Genomic DNA, 20924 nt, shown 5'->3' with positions numbered 1-20924 from the left:
GTTAAAGTCGGCAAACCCATTGCAAACTTTACTTTATTTTTTTATTTAATAGGTTTGGCGACTTTCACTTAAAATTCGCAGAAAGAAAAGAGGCCCCTCTGGGCTCCTGTTTTGAACGAAACAGGGGAATGGAGGCGGAGCCTTGGCTCCTCGGCCTCCGCCTCCTCTGCGCGGAGGCTCCTCAGCCTCTGCCGGCCGGCCTCTCTCCTCCTTCCTCTCCCTCCCTCCTCCGCTTTCTCTCTTTCTTTTCCTCTCTCCCATTCTTCCTCTCCCCTACATCTGATGTGTCGGTACAGGGCTGGTATGGTACGATGCAGAGTCGTACGGACCTATGCCGCCAGGCAACCAGTATGGAGCCCGGTACCAGCATAGCAGACGTTGGTTCTAACACTTATTTCATTTTCGATTCTATCCTACTCTTGCTTCTGCCTTGCTTATTGACTTGTCTATTTTTTTTTCAGTATCAGTTGTAGTTTATGATAATAGAACACTAAAGAAAAAGAACCATGTTAACATTTTATTAACCTCTATCTTACCAAAAAATGTGAAACTACTTCCTCCATCTCTGTATTTTTTCGAAAAATCATTGCTAAGAAGTAATCAGCTTAAAAGTACCACTTAGCCAACAATTACAAAGAGATCTCAAACAGTGGTTAGTTTCTCAAGCCCTTTCAAATTGAAATAGAAGAAAAAATGGTTATAAGGTCATTGCGCTCTAGGTTTAAATTCTAATCACCGAACATTAGGTCCTTCTCTTAAAAGTATGCAAAATTTGGACCCTTGCAATTTATCCTTTCAGCCGGCCTTTCATCTTTGGACCTTTAGCTTGGTTTGGATCTTTAGCTTGGTTTGGATCTTCGCTGGCTAGGGTTGATTGCTTAGACCAGTTCAGGGCTAGAATTGCCTATTCTTGATTTAGCCATGACTCATGAATCAGAGCAACATAAAAAATGGTGCAAAATTGTTATTGCCTATTCAATTATAACTATGAGAGAGAGAGAGAGAGAGAGAGAGAGAGAGAGAGAGAGAGTCTTGTCTTATGGTTGTTATAATCATAGATATAGAATGTTCTTGAATACTAGAAATATCTTTTGTATTCTTGAAATACATTGAGAGAATTTGCAAAATAATGAGAATCTAAGAATATTTCCAAAAGTTCTTGTGTTATATTATCCTTTAGTCCACATGGGTAGTGGGTTGAGTTCGCCTTGATGTCACTATCATCTTTGTCTTGTTCCAAAAATAAACTACTTGTCATTCTTCTGGACTCCTCACTTTGTTCTATCTTTTTTTTTTTCACTGTCATTTTTATCCTGTTCCAGAAGAAAAAGACTACTCTTCCTTGCTCTGCATTTCTCACTTTGCTCTATCTTTTTGTTGTTATTGCAGTGATATATGAGGGATTGTACCCACTTTAGGTGACACATGGGCACTCTTCTTTCATGCAATGGTCAGTGCATGCTGGCCTCGTCATGTTAGTAAAGGGTGTCAACTTCGAGCTGTGGAAATCGGGTGTTTTAAATGGCCAAACTCACAGTTCCAAGTAGAAAAAAGGGAGGGAATCTGCTGTTCACATTTCTTGTGTGAGTCCAGTCCATATCCTCTAAAGGCCTCAGAATATAATCCTTTACTGGGTTCTTTTCAGGTTCTTTTTAATGGTTTGTTTGTTCCTTATTCTCAACTAGATTCTTCTTTTTCTGCTCTTTGTATCATTCACAGAAGAGAACATTTCTAGCAGGCCAGTTATGTCTGTGGCGTCAAAAAAATGACTGCCAACTTGCTTCCTTTTTCTTTCTAGTATCTCAAGGGATTCTTAGAGGCTAGTTACTTTTGATAAAGCTTAAACTCTTGGTTTATCAATTGAAACACTAGCTAGTTCTTCTTTCCAATTCTGGTTAGTTATTGGGTACTCCAAGGACAACAAGGCATTTGAAAAAGGAGCTCTACAATGATTGTAGGCTGGATGAATTTTGAATGCAGTATATGTCAAGCATACATTGCTTTGTTCCTTATAATCACAATTAACAAATTTTTGTATAAATCTTAAACATCTGGTCTATGCAAATTCTTTAAATGGTTTTCTTAAATTCTTAAACTTGGTTCAGGTTGTACAAGAAACTGATTTGATTCTCTAAAGTTATATTTCGATGGGAATTATCAAAATTGTAGATCTGTTCCTACATAACAGTGTTGCTTATAAGTTAACATCTTGTTATAACCAAGCCCTTGACTGAACATGAACTTGTGTGGTGGTTTTTAAATGACAAGATATGGTGATGGGTATGTTAAATGAATAAAGGTAGTATGTGCTTCGTCCAGTTCTTCAGCTCTTTAACAAGTGATGATGAATTCTTTCCTTCTTTGCAGGTCATGGGATCATCATGATATTTTATCTGTGCAGCCTGAGTATAATGTCAGTAGTAGGTGCTCAACAAGTGCTCGATTGATATCGATTGCCCCTTACAATGGTAGAAAGGAGACTGCAGTTTATGCTACTGATCTGCATAATGGAATCACAATTCGCTGTAAAGTTTTTATTGATAAAATATCCCGAATCAAAATATTCCATCATGCTATTAAAATCAACCTAGATGAACTTGCCCCCCTGCGTATTCGTGCCTTTGATGATGAAGGTATCAGATAAGTTATCTTGCATATCTTTTTTAGTAAATTCAGTCACATCTGTTAACAAACATTTCATGTCAGGAGGAGATTAAGGTGGAGAGCAAGAGAGAACTTACAAAACCTAACATACACTGTGAATTTAGAAGGGTATCCATAATCTTGACATGCACATGTGATTCACGTACTAGGAGTTTCATGAGGCTAGAGGCTAGGTCACAATAAAACTGCTATCTTGAGTTCTCATAAAAACTTTCCACCAACACTGGCATATGTGTATGCTTACCTGTATGATGATTTGCTTGAATATGACTGCTAAAGAAAATAAGTACACAGATCATACCGAAAAATTTATGGAGTTTAAAGAAAAGAGATTAAATAATTTGATGATGGATATAGGATGGCAAAAATGTGTTGAGGAGAATTGTTTTTTTTTTTTAAATAGCACTTGCTTTGTTGGTCACAGAGGCACCGTCTACAAAAGCATAGGTTGGAAGAAAATATTGAAAGGTCCAAGCTGCCCTTGTGTGGAAAATTCTTGGTTGAAATATCCGTTAAATGGAGGTCCTGATATCTCCCTGCTTTAAAAGTTTGGCTCGACCATTATGACAATTGTATGATTATGATCTGCGAAATCAAAACAGTAAATTTTTTATATGCATTCTTAGATTATAGTGGATGCTTTTATTCAGTTTGATAAATCAGAGTATAAATAAATCATAAATTTGTTCAAGTATTCCTGGATATCCAATGTGACTAATCAATTGCCCATTGCTGCAAAGGAATTTGTCAAAAAGAGGCAATGTAAGGCTGTGAGGGAATTGATTCCAAGAGTGGAGGGGATTATGCTTGGTCCTGGATGGTGACTGTGCTGGATATTGTTGAAATTAATTGTGGTGGATTTTGCCTGGAAGAAGGTTGTGACATTGCCACAGTATGAATTATTAGAGATCACTGTAGAATACTGATAAGCTAACAAATGCTACCAAGAGGGTGCTATTTTAACAAAGGTGGCAGAAATAAGAGATGGAGTCAAAGGGACTTTAAGAGAAGGATCCTCAAGGCATGATTTTGGAATATGACAGTCGGTGATCAATCACTAACAGTCAATTCATGAAGAAAAATTGTAGAGGGTTCCACTGGCTTGATTATTAGAGATTACTTTGTTTTTTGATAATATTAGAGATCACTTTGTTGGGCTGAAGCTGAAAAATTCTACTAAAAACATGCTATTTCAACAAAGGTGTGAAGCAAAGAAACTCTAAGAGAATGATTCTAAGACTTGCAGAATATAGGTATTATTAATTAATTGATGATTTTAATGTCAGTGAGAAACCACTTCGGCACAGCAGGAATATGGTAACCAACATAGAACTCTTATGTAAAGATGATTTTTTTTTCAAAAAAAAAACTTTTGTGCATTTCAGTGGAGAGGACAGCAAGCTAATAGATTGGTTGGGTATTTTGGAACATGAGCTGTAGAGTAGAGAATTAAGGGGGAGAATCTTCAACAATTTTTTCTACTCCTTTACAAGGATTTTGTCCATTTCATACATTAGGAAAAAATATTAGATCAGTATGGAAGGAATATAGACACTTTGATTTCCTCGTCCTTTGAAACCACACAAAAAATAAACTAAAATCCTAGAGCTAGACTGGTTATATTATGTTATATGGATCAAATGTAAAGGGGGAAGAAAGTTAAACAGTACAAGTGCACTCCTGTTCTTAAGTGTACAGGTAATTAGTATATTAGTGTATATTTATAATTAACCACAACTGTTTTTCTTTTTTTCCCCATTTAGGAAAATCATGCAATTTATGGATAAAATTTCAATAGTACATCGGATGTGATTTTTGTCCACAGTGTTCTTTTTGCATTGAAGAGGTTATTCTATCTATGCAAAAGAGGCCTATCATTTTATCTTGGCGCATTGCTAATTTATACTGGTAGGATTGTTAATTTTATCTCTCTTCATTTTCCTCTAATGTTATCTTATGAGCATCATGTTGCCAGGTTGTTGGCTTTTCTTGACTTGTGTCTTGTACTTGCAGAAAACGTGTTTTCATCACTGGTAGGATTACAGTTTCTGTGGAAACTTGTTCCCAAATCATCTGAAGATGATAACAGCCATTATCTTGTTCATGTTCCATTGAAGGAAACACCATTAAGTGACTGTGGTGGTTTCTGTGGTGATCTACATACACAAATAGAGCTTGAAGACAGAGTATGTCTGAGCTAATTATTATCATCAGATACTCAATTTTTTTTTTTTAGTTTCTTGAATAATTGATTTTTTGCATTTGCACTTCACTACAGGGCGTAGGTTCAGATTTGTATGTTGTCAAAGGAATTGGAATTGGCCATGAGGTTGTTAGTGCCCAGTTGCTTGAGCCAAAACTTGAGCATGTGATGGATATGATTGTTTTAACTGTTGCTGAAGCTATGTCACTAGATCCTCCATCACCTGTCTTTGTCACTGTTGGTGCTCTGATATACTACAGTCTGAGGGTGATTCGTCAGAATGCTGCTCAAGGTTTTTTTGTCGCTATTTTTCAGTACAGTAAAGTTCATCAATGTATCCTTGCAACATTAGAGAATGTGAACGTTTGGTTCATTTGCATCAAAAACCTTTTCTAGGTTAATAGTGCAGTTAGCTAACTAACTTTGTAGAAATGTCAGAGTACATGAGAGTAGGAATGTACCGAGGTATATATATCCAGACATGAACGTTAAAATCTTAATCATTATGCTACATGACAGTATATTGAACAATATACAATATGCCATTTTTTGACTGTGTTTTTCATTATGTAGTCCAACTGCAGTATGGAACCTTTATTAACTCCTATTCATGGGAATAGTGTTATACAAGGGATCTTTACATGCCCCATTTCATATCCATTTCTTTCAGGAAAAAAAGCTATCTTTTGATAAATCTAGCTTTACAGCAATGATCAAAGACTTGCTGAATTGGGATGGTACCAGACTGCCAGTGGTGTCGTTCTGTTCCAACATGAAATTTGCATGCTGGATGTCGATCCTTAACTGGATCAAGGCTTCTCTCCTGATTGCCCGAAACTGGTCGGGATGGGTTAGTACCAGGCTGCTTTAGCCAATACCGAGCACAACTGACTGTCATCAGGATTTTTTTTTGTTGGGGTGGGGTGTCGCGGAGCTCCAAAGCCATGCTTTCTTTCTCGTTTTCTTTGGTCACGGGTTTGAACAAGAAAGAGAGGTCAAGAGAGATACAGGGGGAAAGAGAGTGAGAGGAAGGGAGAGGAGAAATGAAGGGAGGGAGCAGGTGCCCGCACTAGTACTGGCACCATACACCCATCTAAACATCTCAAGAACCACTTAAGCAGGAAGAAAAAAAATATTCACTAAAATTCATGTAAGATAAAAATTTTCATAAAATTAAAATAAAAACACTCAAAAAATGTCTTGATATGGTATGTATCAGGATGTAGGACTGTTCTACAATACAACCAATTAAATCCGAAATGGGTCTCAACACTGGTATCTCAAACCTTACTTCACAGTTATATTTGAAGTTCACAGAGGCCCAACAGTGAGGACCAATTGCATCCTATGATTAAGGATATATTGTGCTGAAATGAGAAACTAAAATTTCTCCCTTTCCACTTATTGATAGTGGGTGATGTTTATGGTAAAGCGATTGTTCTAAAACCTAATCCAAACTGGCTGCTACCTGAGGCGGAGACTTAGAGCTTTGCTTTCATACCCTTTCTTTTGCGAAGTGGAGATTAACTTACTGTAGTTGCACTACTAGTTAAGTACATGATAGAAGGTAATGTTGTATAAGTATAGTATTGATTTTGTACATGTTGTATGGACATTTCTTAAGCAATAAGCACCCTATGAATTTGAATTTTGTAAATGATATTCTCTCCTTACTCTCCTTGCTGTTCTTACTATTTTGTGACCATGAAACTAAGATGAAGGCATGCAAATGAATACAGCTTGTTTCTGAAAATAAATTGATGGAACTTCTGACTATAAATGCTTTACCTATGCCGTGATCCTGCTCGTGTTACAGCTTTTTGATTCTCACTTTGATACTTTTTTTATGATGAATTGTTACTTTTATTGTCTTATATATAAACCAACATTGTAAAATTTGCAACTAATTCAAAAGCCAAACTTAGTTTTGGAGGTTCGGTTGGCTTATGCCTAAATGTATAAGTCTTGGTTGGCTAAATCCAATCAAAACCAATTGATAGGGTTATATTTATGCGAACATATGCTATTGATAGTTTCTTGTGGAATACCTCTTTTGTTTCTTGTGGAGTCTTGAAGAGCTTCTTGATGTGTTATTGATGACTCTTTGCTAAACCAACTATGTTAATTTTGTTCCTATTATAGGGGATCTATTTTATTCCGGATGAAATGGTAAACTTGATGCTGGATGTTTAAACATTTGGTACCTTGACGAATTCACCTTTTGCTTCTATATCAGCCTCTTTTGGATAAAAGTACATGATTGCCACATTACGGGACTTGGCCTTTTCTAAGAACCGATGGCAAATTAAGATCCTGGAACATGACCACAATGCTGTGTTAAAGCTCATTCTCTGTTCTTGTAGTTATGTTTAAATGTACATATGTGGATAGTGGACTGCATGTTTTAGTTCTCCTGACAGATTATGGTGCAATCTCTTTAGCAAATTTATTTGTCAAGATTTATTATGTGTTGATAGTGAGACATGATTTGTGTAGTATCATAGTTGATTACTAATGGCAATTTGTTCTGGCATATGTAAAATTCTTTGGTGAGTAGAAAGGGTTGGTTATAATTTGTAAGTAAATTGATCATATTACTTCCATGATGAGGTTTTAACATCTTATTTCTTACGAATCTTTTGCTTTCAGCTCAATTATTTTTTATTATTTTTCTAAATTGGTTGTTTTTTGCAGTGATTGAATTACCATCTCCACATCATCGATGGTATGTCACAAACTCTTCAGTGGCTCGGGTGGACAGTATGATGGGGATTGCTCATGCCTTGAATCTTGGAATCACAAATATCATTGTTGAGGACTCTAGAGTCTCTGGTCATGTGCAGATATCATCTTTTCATGTTGTCACCCCAGATAAACTGTGTCTATACATGGTGCCTGTGACCAATGCTTCTGATCCTCTTGTTGGGGCAGCACCCATTCCTTCCTCGGTTGTTTGGTATGTTTTTCCAGGCCAAGAATACATCATTGACATAAGAGTTTTTTGCGGAGGGAGCTGATGGAAATCAGATACACATCACAGAGGTATGCTTTATGTTCTTTCCAGGTTCAGCTCAATTTCATCAGTATCTCCATAGTGTATAACGTGAGCTTTAATCTTTGCAATAACTTGAGGTCAGGAATATGGACCTTCCTTTTTGTGTCTAAAAGATAAATTCGAACAAATTAGGAACTCAAAGGTTTTTACTGAGAAGTCATCATTTGGTGATAAAATGTAAATATTATAAGCATTATGACCTGTACAAGGTGACATCAATGGCTACATTTTGTCCACCTCAATATTCATATTGTTTTTCTAAGTTTTTTAGATTTCATAACTGGTTTATTAGCAATATAATTATTATAATTGAAAATTGCATAGCAATGTTCCTAAGTGTGTTAGATTGTAACCATTGAAATATGTTCTTTCCTTTATGTTTTGAAACAACATGTGGATCTAGTTGGCTGTTTTTTTTTCTGAAAACTGTATGTGGCCATGTGTTGTAGCACTTTTGGCTTGACATGGGAACGTGCAGACCTCTTTTATTATTGAACTTCCCATGAAGAATCACAGCTTAATATTTTTTGACAGTGCAAAACGAAACGGGTAAGTGATAGTATAATCATGTGCACTTGCCCATAAACTCATATGGGATGTTCTCACTGGAGTAGCCAATTATACCAACATTTGACTGAATGGTTCAGGTCAATTTATTGGTCACTGGCGCTGCTTCAAGTTGATACAATGCCAATATGGGCTGGTCAGGGCCAATGCAGACTTGCAAAGATGGAAGAAGCTTTAAATTATAAACTTCCATAATGAGAGACTGCAAAATAGAAGAGACGACATCGTATGCTGTACCGTACCGAATTGGGCGGTATGAGGCGTACCATATCATATCATCTCGGCATTGATATATAATATGGAGGCATACTGACACTTGGTACGCCGAACGGCCCTATACCTACCGTATCGATGCAGTGATAGCGTGGCACCGGTATGAGGCTTTGTACCGAAACGGCATACCTTGAGACAAGAGATGTGAAGGGATCAGAAAGTAGGAAATTAAAAAAAAATAAGGGAAACAGAAAAGAGATTTTCACTTGCTATGTTAGATTATTACTATATATGTTAATAACTGGAAATAGAAAATTTTGTTTTGCTAAATTATTATTTTTTCTTTGTAGAGAAGAAAGCATGGTTATTTAAGCATCTCAACTGGAGCACAATCTTTTCATATATATGATAAATTTATAAACAGATTTCACTTAAACTATATATTTTAGCATACATGCACTTAACTGTTATAAGATTATCAATCCATAAAAATAGGTTGAAGAGGAGAGAGAGAGAGGAGAGAGAGAGAGCCGCTTTAATAGACGTGCGGTCTTTCGGGAATTTCCTCAAACGGCTGTTGGGGATTCAATGGCCGATACTAGTGCTCAAGAGAGGGGGACTAGGAAGGTAGGGAGATCCGATGGGTTGGGGCATCACTCTCTCCGGGCTGAGGCGAAGGGTGCGTCATGGGCGGCGGTAGCTAGGGGCCCGACGAATCAGGGGAGATGGACTCGCCACCGGATCTCGGAGCGGGAGCTGGGAGCTTTACAGTGCCACTTCATGGAGGTCCTGGAGGTCCCGGAGGAGACGTTGGAGAGGACCAGGAAGGAATGGCGGAGTACCTCGGTGTTCATGCAGAGCGTGGGGCGGAAGGTGCCGGCGGAGTGGGTAGGGCGGGAGCTGCGACGGATGGGGAACCTGGACTATAATGTTGAGGTCGTTACCATGGCGGATGAGGTACTGGTGGTTCGCTTCGCTTGCGAGAAAGATCGGGAGGATATGTTGATGAGAGGACCGTGCTTAGTGGCCGGTCAGCTCTTCACAATGGAACGCTGGAGGCCGAACTTCATCACCGGCTCCGGTGGTGCGGGACGGGTGGTAGTTTGGCTGCGCCTCCCACGTTTGCCGTTGGACTTCTGGGCAAAGGAGACACTACTCCAAATAGCAGCGACGGCTGGGAAACCTCTGGCTTTGGATGCGGCCACTGACCAAGGGAGGAAGAGGGGCTTTGCAAGGGTTAAAGTGGAGCTCGATATCAGAGTTCCTCTGAAACCGGGAATCTTTATGAAGGGAGCTAAGGAGGGATTGGAGAGGAAGATCTGGCAGGAGTTTGTATATGAAAATTTACCGGAATACTGCTATAGATGCGGTCGTATCGGTCATGGGGAGGCGGCCTGTGTGTTCTCTTCTCCGGTGACGACCGAAGTGGAGGTGGGAGAGGGCTGTAGTGCCCGGAACCCAGACAAAGGGAAGGCACCAAAGGAATCGGAGGAGCCTCTGATCTATGGACCTTGGCTCTCCATGAACTGGACTAATGGCATCGGGGCTCCCGGGGGGGGAGTGGGAAGATGAAATCGACCGGGACGAGCACCAGCACGGGCTCGGCGTCGGCGACTGCTACCGTGGCTCCTGGCGATGGAGAAGCAGGGTCGCGGTTGTCTGTGTCTCCAATGGACCTGGAAGGTTGGCAAAAGCCAACCAAGGTGGCTAGGCGGAAGTCGCCGGAGAAGACGGTTGTGGGCGGCTCGACTGTGGAGATGGACGATGGGATGAGTCAGCCAGGTGAGCAGCCCGAGTCAAACCGTGAATCGGTGAGGGGGCCCGGAGGGGGGAATCGGTCTTCCGCGCTGGGCCAGGTGGATCTGGGTCCGGCTGGGCCGGGCCTAAGTCCGCTAAAAAGGGCCCGTAGTCCACCCAAATTCCATCGGGCCCCGCCAGCATTTGGGCCGAATAAGGGAGCCGGGACGTCGATTGCCAACGGCCCGCCTGCGACACCGAAGCGGGATCTCCCTCCCCGGGGAGATGGGTTCCGCCTGGTCGGAGGTCCCCGCAGACGCAGCAAAAGCTCGCCGCCGCCCCTTGCGACGGCGGACACGTCCATGCTGGGGCAGGAGGAGGAAGGAGGTGGCCGGCAGTCCGGGGCAAACTCCACATCTCAGCGGGGGCTGGCAAGAGCGGCGTCGGTTGCGGCGGAGTTGTTGGCGACGGTGATGGGCGAGCCGGCGGTAGGTGCAGCTGGGCCGATGGTGTCGGCGGAAGCAGTGGTAGCTGGCGAACAGGAGGAGGTGAGCCGAGTCGGTGAGGGAAGTACCATCCTCACGGTGAGCTCAGGGGGAGGGGACAGTGACAAGGCGTGCCGGTTGGCACGCCAACACAGTAACATGTTCTGTGCTGGGGGCGTTCTCTCATCTGATTCGACTCTAATGGGGAGCGTGGCTGATGGCCCAGGCAGGGATGATACGGTACACTGTGGTGATGGCCATGAGGAGGGATCACAGCATAATCAAGCTGTGAATTCAGAGGAGACAGTGTGCCAAATGGCACAATTACATAGTGGGTCACACAAGGAGGCTCTGCAACGACTCATGGCTTCGGCTAAGGGGGTGAAGCACAGTGGGTTGGAGAAGGGAGGAGATTTGGGGTGCGGTGAGGAACCGGAATTGGAAGCAAGAAGCGACAGCGGCCCGAAGGTTGCGGGTTGTGCCGACGCCCCAGTTGCATCATTAGAGCCCTCCTTTGGAATTGCCGGGGTGCAGGGAAGCCTTCCTTTGCCCCGGCTTTTCGTAGGTTGGTGCACTTGCACAAACCTGAGATTTGTGTTTTGTTTGAGACCCGGCTATCCGGGCGGAGTCTTCAGAAGGCTAGAGCTGCAGTTCCGAGGTCTTGGGGGTTCCATGCAGTGGAATCTCAAGGATTATCCAGTGGTATTATTGTGACTTGGGCACAAGGGGACTATGAACTTGATGTTTTCAATGTATGCAAACAAGAGGTTATCCTAGTGATATCGGAAGCTAATCGTAGCCCATGGGTACTAGCAGCGGTGTATGCCAATACAGATTATAGAGAGCGAAGGCGGTTGTGGGCGGAGGCGACTCAGCTTATAAATCAGGGATACCCTATGCTGGTGGCAGGTGATTTCAATTGTATTGTTGATCCTCAAGAGAAGAGGGGGGGGAGGGCCTTTACTTATAAAAGGGAAATCAGGGAGTTCCAGGAATTTATTATGTCAAATGGATTGATAGATTTGGGGTTTTCGGGCCCACAATTCACTTGGTGCAACAATCAGCAGGGGCAGGCCCGGGTTTGGGAGAGATTGGACAGAGTCTATGCCACACCGGGGTGGGTTCAGTGTTCCTCTGACTATCAGGTCCATCACCTGCCGAGGATTGCATCCGACCACTGCCCCTTACTGGTTAGTACTGATGCAGTTGTCTCTTTTCGTTTCCCCTTTAGATTTGAGAAGTTTTGGACATGTTATCCACGGTCTTGGGAGATTGTTAGGGCGGCATGGGGCGTACCGGTGAGAGGGGATGCTATGTATCGTGTGTCTCGCCGACTGGAGCTGACGAAAAGAAGGTTGAGAAGGTGGAACCGTGAGGAGGTAGGGAATATTTTTAGGAGGATTGAGGAGTCTGAGGAGGCCATTGCCAAGCTACAGGTTCAGGAGGCCGGGGAGGGAGGTTTGGCAGATGAGGAGATGGGGGAGCTTAGGTCACTTCTAGCCCTGCATGATTTCCTCTTGAGACAGCAGGAGATCTTGTGGAGACAGAAATCGAGGGTACAGTGGATCCAGGAGGGGGACCGGAATATTAGATTTTTCCACCAGGCGGCAGTGATTAGGAGGCATCGGAACAGGATCAGGGCGATCAGGGATGAGGATGGGCAGCTAGTGGAGGACCCAGATATGATTCGTAGGGTGCTGGAGGGTTTTTTCATGGCCAGATGGTCTGAGCAGACGGGCACCGTGGCTTCAGAGGGTATTGTGCCACCACTGATACGGGTGGTGGAGGAGGATACAGCAGCACTGATTAGGCCGGCATCGGTGAGGGAGATTCAGGAGGTGATGTGGTCCCTTGAGGGGGACAAGGCACTCGGTCCGGACGGCTTTCCACCATTTTTCTTTCGGAGGTACTGGATGATTGTGGGACAGACTGTGACGGCGGCCATACAGCAGTATTTCAGTACAGCCGTGATGTCTACAGATTGGCAGAGGACCCTAGTCACCCTGATACCGAAGCGACAGGATGCTTCTGAGCCGAGTCACTTTCGCCCGATCAGTCTGTGTACTACCTTGTACAAGGCGACGGCGAAGTTACTAGCTTTGAGATTGAGGGATATTCTACCGAGACTGATCAGCCCGGAGCAGGGGGCTTTTGTGGGAGGGCGGAGTATTACAGATAATGTCCTTATTGCTCAGGAATTTATGTTTGAACTTGGTAGGGCCTCAAGTAGGGGGAGTTTGATAGGGATCAAGCTTGACATGGAGAGAGCATATGATAGGATGAGATGGGATTTTGTGCAGCAGTCCTTGCAGGGATTTGGCTTTCCTGAGGTATGGATCAGATGGGTTATGGGGTGCATCAGAGCCCCCTCTTTTGCTATCCTGGTAAATGGATTGCCTTCACGGTATTTTGTGTCTTCTGGTGGATTGCGTCAGGGATGCCCCCTCTCTCCATTGTTGTTTATTATATGCGCAGATGCACTTTCTCGGGCCCTTCGGCATGCAGTGATCTCCCAGGAGCTGGAGGTTTATAGGCCGGTGGCGGAGGCCACACCGATTTCGCATTTGCTCTTTGCCGATGATTGCCTCTTGTTAGCTCGGACGACTAGGCAGGCTGCACGGATTATTTGGAGGATTCTTCGAGATTATTGTTCTATGTCTGGTCAACGGGTCAACTTATCTAAGTCAGCAATTATTTTCAGCCCGAAGACCAAACTGACTGTGAAGACCTCCATTTTGGAGATTCTGGGAGTGGGTGAGCAGGAGGGCACGTTGAGGTATTTGGGAGTACCGATCTCCGGTCAGCGCCTACGCAGTAGTGATTGCTCTTCCCTCGAGCTCAGTATCAGACACAGGTTGGAGGGCTGGCAGATACACTCACTATCCATGATGGGCAGGATTACTCTGGTACGGTCAGTTCTTTCCTCTATCCCTGTCTACCTACTATCTAATTCCCTTATCCCAGTAGCGACAGTGAGGAAAATTGAGCAGATCTATAGGAACTTTATTTGGGAGAGGAACAGAGGCAGGGGGGGCATCCCTCTTATGGCATGGGAGGTTGTATGTCAGCCAACGAGATATGGTGGTTTGGGGGTGCAGTCCTTGGTGGCGAGACGGGAGGTCCTAGCGGCACGGCACGCTGCTAGAGTTGTGCTGGAGCCTAGTGGCATGTGGTCTTCACTGATGAGGGCCAAGTATGGCGTCCTAGTGCCTGGGGCCCATGCTGGACGTCGCCATTCACCGGTTTGGAGAGAGATTTGTGCTAGGGCAAGGTTGGTGCTTCCCGCGATTAGATGGGCCATTGGAGATGGTCGGTCCATTGATGTGTTGGAGGATTGCTGGGTGACGGAGCAGCCTATTAGTAGATTACCAGTTATGGTGGATACGTCGAGGTTAGCCGGCCTCAGGGTCAGAGATCTGATGGAGCCAGGGGGTGATCGCTGGAGGATGGAGTTGATCAGAGAGACTTTTGGGGAGCAGTTGGCAGAGATGATCCTGGCCCTACATATCCCTGCCCGAGAGGGGTTGGATAGACTAGTCTGGATGCCGTCAGGGCGATCGCAGGTGCGGGCCAGGGATATTCACACTTTTCTGAGCCGAGAGCCAGCCCGGCAGATAGAGGGAGGATGGATTTGGAGGATGCGGATTCACCCGCGGGTGGCGCTCTTCATCTGGAAGGTGGCATGGGGCTGCCTACCGACCAGGAGCTTGCTAGTACGGCGAGGTATGAGGATCACTCAGTGTTGTGAGGAGTGCACGGAGACCGAGGAGACGATTGATCACGCTCTTTTGCAGTGTCCCAGAGCTAGGGAGATTTGGCGCCTATCACCATCCGGATTACCCCACTCAGTCGAGTCGACACAGGATTTGATTCACTGGCTGAGGGTTTCCATGAGGAGGCCTAGCACTGTTGAGGCCGGCATTTGCTGGGTATATTTGGTTTATTCTATTTGGTTGGACAGGAATGCTGGCATCTTTGAGGGTAGGCGATTACCCCCACGGAGGGTGGTGGACAGAGCCATGCTTTATGCCAGGGAGGTTACTACAGCTGCCATTAGCTTCACTTCTGAGATAGCCAGGGACACCTGGGGTACTCTTTCAGCTGTCACAGCGCCCAGGTTCGCCCTAGTTTCTTGGGTACCCCCACCCCTTGGTCATCTAAAAGTGAATTTTGATGGTAGTATGTCGGTGGACGGGGTGTCAGGAGGAGCTGGCTTTGTTATCAGAGACTATCTGGGTAGGCTGATTGCTGCTGGTGGGTGCCGTACGTCGGGATTTACCGCAGTTGGGGCAGAGTTGCGGGCAGCCTGGGAAGGCATAGCATATGCGAGGCGGGTACTCCGTGCTGAGCATATATGTCTTGAGGGAGATTTCTCTGTGGTGATCGATTGGATACGAGGAGTGGACAGATATGGTGATGGTCATCCCCTCATTCGTGAGATTCGGCGATTGGCTCAGGAGCTGAGCGACTTCCAGGCTTCACATGTTTTTCGGGAGGCGAACAGTGTGGCAGACTGGGTTGCCTCTTTTGTTGCCCGGCATTCCGGGGAGATCATATGGACATCTGTAGGAGATATTCCTCCCACCTTTTACTCTTTGCTTTTCTTTGATATGGCTGGATGTACTCAAGTTAGAGTTATATGAAATGCCGTTTCTACCAAAAAAAAAATAAAAAAAAAATAGGCTTCTTTCATTCAGTCTCGGTCAATTTTGTACGTTCTAGTTTTTGTGCAATATATTTTTTTTGACCTTCTCTAAGCATTTATTGATGATGTTTGACATACTTGATTTGGATGTTTCTTTGCTAAGCTTGAAGAATTTGAAAATATTCGATGGTGCTTATTTGGTGAAATTTGGTACAATCTTGGGAACAATTTAGGCTCAGGATTAAAGTTTCAATAGGAAGCCATAGGATGCTGCTTGTCAAGTGTTTGTGGGGATCAAACTTAGGGGAAGTGGGGTTTTGGTAGTACATGTTTAGCTAGAAACTCATAGAAAGGGGTGGTAACCGGGACTTGGAGGAAATTGAGCTTTGTTGATTATATAGAGAAACTTGAAAGGATCAATTTTGCTTAAAGATTGACGTAAGCTTCCAAGTAGGGAGAGGACAAATATCGGTTAACTTATGATACAGGGAGTTGTCTGCTTTGATTTTTTCTTGGAAATCAAATGGCCATGGTGATGGGAAATGGTGGCTCTTAATGTCTACTTCTGTCAAGTTTGATAAGGTGGGATGACATTTAGGAACTTTTAGATGGAAGGCTAAGGGCTTTATCTCTATGAGATCTTTCTGCAGTTTCCTTTTTAGTGGTATTTTGAAGAAAGCTGGTACGGAATCCCAACTTTCCTTTATAATTCAAGCCTTCATGTGAATGTTTAACATGAAAATTCTTCGACTGGTAATCAGGGTAAGGAAGGTGTTAGTGTGGATTTATTTTTTTTTTCAAAGGAAGAAGGTTGAACTTATCATTTTTTGTGGTAATGCTTCCTTCAGATTTGATATCCTGTATATTTTTTGTGGGCTTTGCTTACAATTGCATTAACTTGAATCAACAATGCTCATCCACTTCTGATCCACTGCTCAGTGAGATGGCCTCTATTTATTAATTATCCTCTCTAAATATTGTTTTTTAAATTTTTTTCAAAGGAACACTTGAAGGTAATAACCTTGTTGACTGTATATTGTTGATAGGTAAAACCTGAAAGTATATATACTTTTCCTTGAATTTCAACTTTCATTCCATGATGAACATACATAGACTCAATTCATCCACTTCCCATTATTTCAACATTTTGTTGATGCCTAGGTTCTCCCATCATATCATTTACAGATTAGGCATAGACCTCATGTCCAAGTTAAATTATGATTTATTTTTGTGCTAGGCGAATTCTTTCCGTAACTATGAGCAAAGCAAGCCTTGCTGTGTTCTAGAATCACCATCAATTTAGTCCAAGTGAATCAACTGAACCAAATCAGGTTCATGAATTCTAGGTCTCAAAGTTGAACAGACAAATCAGAGGTGGTTCCATAGCAGAGCTCTTTACAAATGCCAAAACCTCCCTACTCAATGATGCATGTATCTTACTTTTGTTGGATCTTGTATCTAGTGCTGGATCATTAGGGCCATGGTTCGCCGTATTAGCTTGAACCGAGCAGTACGGGTCGTACTAGTTCGATACTGGTACCTAGTATGGGTGGCGTACTGATACTTGGTATGCCGAAATGATCCCGTACCATACGATAACAACATAGTGCTAATGTGACACTAGTACGGGGTTTGGTACCGAGACGGCAAACCTTGATTAGAGCTATAATGGTATTATACACTGAATTGAAATCATCTGGTTTCTGAAATTAAAGCCTAAAAACTACATTAATCCAACTCAGCACACCCTTGCTTCAGAGTTCTAGACAACAAAGATACCACTTGATTTTTGCTTCCGGAATCCTGTCTCCTTACTCTTTTCACATCATTTGATACTCTGCCTTATAACCACCCGCAAACAGATCTTAAACAACATCAGTTAATGAGAATACACAAACAACACCAACATTATAACTTCGAATCACTCTTTGGAGTTTGGACCACATTCTTAACAGGCTGCTTATTCTAGTGCTTCTTTTTATTAGCCATATCTTGCCCACCAGGTAACAAACCTTCTAAAACAAAATCCTTGGGAGCATGCTATTGTAAAATTTTGATGATGCCACCCTAGAAGTTTTTTTAATGTACCAAACTTATTCTATATCTAGGGCTGGCATTGTCTATGATGAATTTGCTGGCCATATGCACCTGCTGAAATATTATGATGCAGTGGTGTTTGCCCTTTTTTTTTATTTTTTGACTATTTGCGTAGCCACATCATTTTCCTGATTGCTTTTAACTTGTTATGTTTCAGAACAATGATCTTAAGTTGGAAAGTGATTCTCTTAGATACTGGGATTTATTCTCAGTGTCAAAAGATGTTGCTATTACACATAATTGGCAAAATTCTAGATTGCTCAAACCAGTTTCTCCTGGACGAGGATATCTGACTGCTTCTCTAACTTATGAGAAAGGAAATTCAGAAATGGCCGAGGTAATCTTTTCTTTGCTTGCTTGTAATTTTTTTCTCCCCTTAAGATGATGCCTATTTTATCTGAGTTCTGAAGACATTTGCCTTCTGGTGGTTGTAAGGGTGCTAAAGGTTGTGGTTGTAATGACTTTATGGTATTGTCTACATTTGATAGCTTCCTGATCCGTAATCCCTTTATAGGTTCTTAAAGTTGTCCAAGAAGTTAATGTTTGCAATAAAGTCAAGTTGATTTTTGGTGAAGACAATGAGTACCGCCAAATTATTCACCTTCCTTGGGCGCCTGGGATCTATCAAGAAGCTCAACTAAAGGCAACTGGAGGTTAATACTCTTTTACATTATGCTATAATTGATCAATTCTATAATAGTTATTGATTTTCACCATCTTCTATAGGTTGTGACAAAACATTGCAAGATTATAAATGGTTTTCTTCGGACAAGGCAACTGTTTCAATATCTGCTTCTGGGGCTGTGAAGGCTAAAAGGCCTGGTCAAGTCATAATTAGGGTGGTTTCAGTTTTTGATTCAATGAATTATGATGAGGTATATTCATCTTTCTATTAAATCTGTTGTCTATTAAAAGCATATATTACTTAAAATTTTTGACCTTTATACTCATTAAATGTATCTTGTCACTAACGGAAAACCAGAATTATTTCTCGATGAAGTGGACTTTGCTTGATCATGGAATTTTTCTGAAAATTCATACCTTAATAATATTTTGAATATTATCTGATTGTTGACATATGCAAAAAGATAATCATGCGTCTTATAGAGCTCCACTGTTATTCTCATAATGTCACTTTTTTGGAGATTCTGTTTTGGAGTATTTTCTCATCGGAGCAGCATTTAGACACACTGCAATGTAATCTGTCATCACTAATTCTCAAGTTTGGAGTCTAAATATGCTGACATGTACCATAGGTTTGTTTCAAATATTATTTCTCATTTTTTGTAAAGCATGTAGCACTGGTTCTGGAAATGATGAAGAAAAAAACTATCCCAATAATTGTATTAAGGCCTGTTAGTCATAATGTACTCTGTGGCTATTGGCACTTAAGTCAACTAAATGATTTTTGTTCAAAAAAACATTGTAAACTATAGGTGCCTTTTAATCCTATGATCCCTGGACACAGCAATGTATGTTAAGGAACCCATGTTGACATGACTCAACATTAATACCATATGGGATCTTAGTTTGATGCCACAGCACACCCTTCCAGCACATGCTAATTTTCATCGTGCTTATTTTCATAATGTACCACAATTGTCTATAACGAAGCTAATATTTAATTCTCTTTCATTATTTATCCTCAATGGCTTCACATGCACATCTACTCTAAAGATGAAGATGACATAGAAAAAAGAAGGCAGTGGCTTTTGAGGTTTAGGAGAAGTTAAAAGATAAGATACATAGGCATAAACACATGGTAGTATCTAAAGGATGAGGTATCGGCTCTGTTAGCTTTAATAACATTAATTGACACATGTTATAAACACTTAAGAGGAAAGGGGAATGAGATGGAAGTATTTTATATTCTCCTTAACCCATACTTGTCGCTAGCATTGAAGGAAAATCAGAAAAAAAAGAGAAGAGGAAGAGGTTGGATGGGACATGCAGGAGAAAGACAAACAGAGAAGAATAAAGAATATTGTGAAGAAGAGTGGAGAACACAGAAAATTAAAAATTATGAAAAAGAAGAGAGAAAAGTCAAACTGAAAGCAAAATAGAAAAGAGAAAGCATTAAGATTTAAGAAAGTGCAAGAAATAGTAGAAGGAAGAATAGAAAAAGAGAAATAGGTAAAGGACAAATTCAAGGAAAAAATAATAAGAAAACAGGAAGCAGATAATAGAAAAATCTAATAAGTAAGTGGAAGAAGAATGAGGAGTGCAACAAGAGGCAAAAGAGGAACAAGAAATAGAATGCAAATGATAAGTTTGATATTTAGGATGTGAAAATCGTTTTAACTGATTTGAAAATTAAATCATCAATGAGGAAGCTTCACTGGCATTGATAGAGAGACAGAGAGTCTCATAACCCACTGTAGCTCAAGAAAATGTTTGATTCTGGATAATTACTAATTCTCCAGTGGTAACAGAAAAGTAAAACAAATGGTACTACTCCGTTTATTTGGCCTCATTATGATAAGTTTCAGGATAAGTATGCTAAGTTTTTTTATTGACAATGTGCCATCAACAGCTATGGCGTTTGCAGACCACATGATTTCGGCTGATGGCATCATATCTAATCTATCTTATTATCAGCTCCATTTTTAGTACTTATACCAACATTCTCACTCTGATCACAGAAGTTAAGATTTTTAGTGTTACGATATCAGTAAAATCTTGTATGTTGGTCTCTTTACTGCTTTCTGGTATTGTTTGAAGGATTTTTGAGCATGTTTTTTGCTAATTGAGCTAATTTCAAATATACAACTCAAGATCTTTGTTTTTAGTACCTCTTGCAGATTGTGATAACTCATATGCTCTTTACCATAGTTTGTGGTCCCTTCCATACTTTGAGATGCTAACTAAATTACCCTTGATCTTGTCCTGAGCAATTTATCCCTTACCATGTGTTGTAAATCAACCCCCAAACAAACAACTCCCCCCCTCTCCAAACCCCCCCCCCCCCTCTTTCTCTCTCTCTCTTCCTCTTTCCCACCCCCGCACAATTAGCATTATTCCGTCCATATTATATATGGAAGAAATGAACTCCTTTTGCTTTTGTATGCTTTACTTTATTTTCTTCTGACATGCATAGGTGGTCATTGAAGTTTCCGTTCCTTCTTCTATGGTTATGCTGCCAATCTTTCCTGTGGAGGTGGCTGTAGGAACAGAAATGCGAGCTGTTGTGACATTAAAAACATCAACTGGTGCTGAACAATTGTCAACTGCTTTGTAGTTCCGTTACTTTCATTTTTT

At 41.9% G+C, this 20924-nt stretch overlaps 1 protein-coding gene across 1 annotated transcript in view; it reads left to right on the top strand.

The window, feature by feature from the left end:
* Positions 1-20924, top strand: part of LOC103719817 (nuclear pore complex protein GP210) — a 53625-nt gene that overhangs the window by 1620 nt on the left and 31081 nt on the right. Inside the window, 9 exon segments of the mRNA XM_008809229.4 lie at positions 2368-2633; positions 4678-4850; positions 4943-5159; positions 7562-7866; positions 7868-7909; positions 17824-18003; positions 18181-18319; positions 18393-18541; positions 20764-20875. Of these exon segments, the coding sequence (XP_008807451.2) occupies positions 2368-2633; positions 4678-4850; positions 4943-5159; positions 7562-7866; positions 7868-7909; positions 17824-18003; positions 18181-18319; positions 18393-18541; positions 20764-20875 (1583 nt within the window).

The sequence above is a fragment of the Phoenix dactylifera genome, chromosome 11 (assembly GCF_009389715.1).
Source record: "Phoenix dactylifera cultivar Barhee BC4 chromosome 11, palm_55x_up_171113_PBpolish2nd_filt_p, whole genome shotgun sequence".
In the NCBI taxonomy this organism is placed as follows: Eukaryota; Viridiplantae; Streptophyta; class Magnoliopsida; order Arecales; family Arecaceae; genus Phoenix; species Phoenix dactylifera.
The sequence above is the reverse complement of the archived record's forward strand: the minus strand, read 5'-3'. Positions and strand labels throughout refer to the sequence as shown.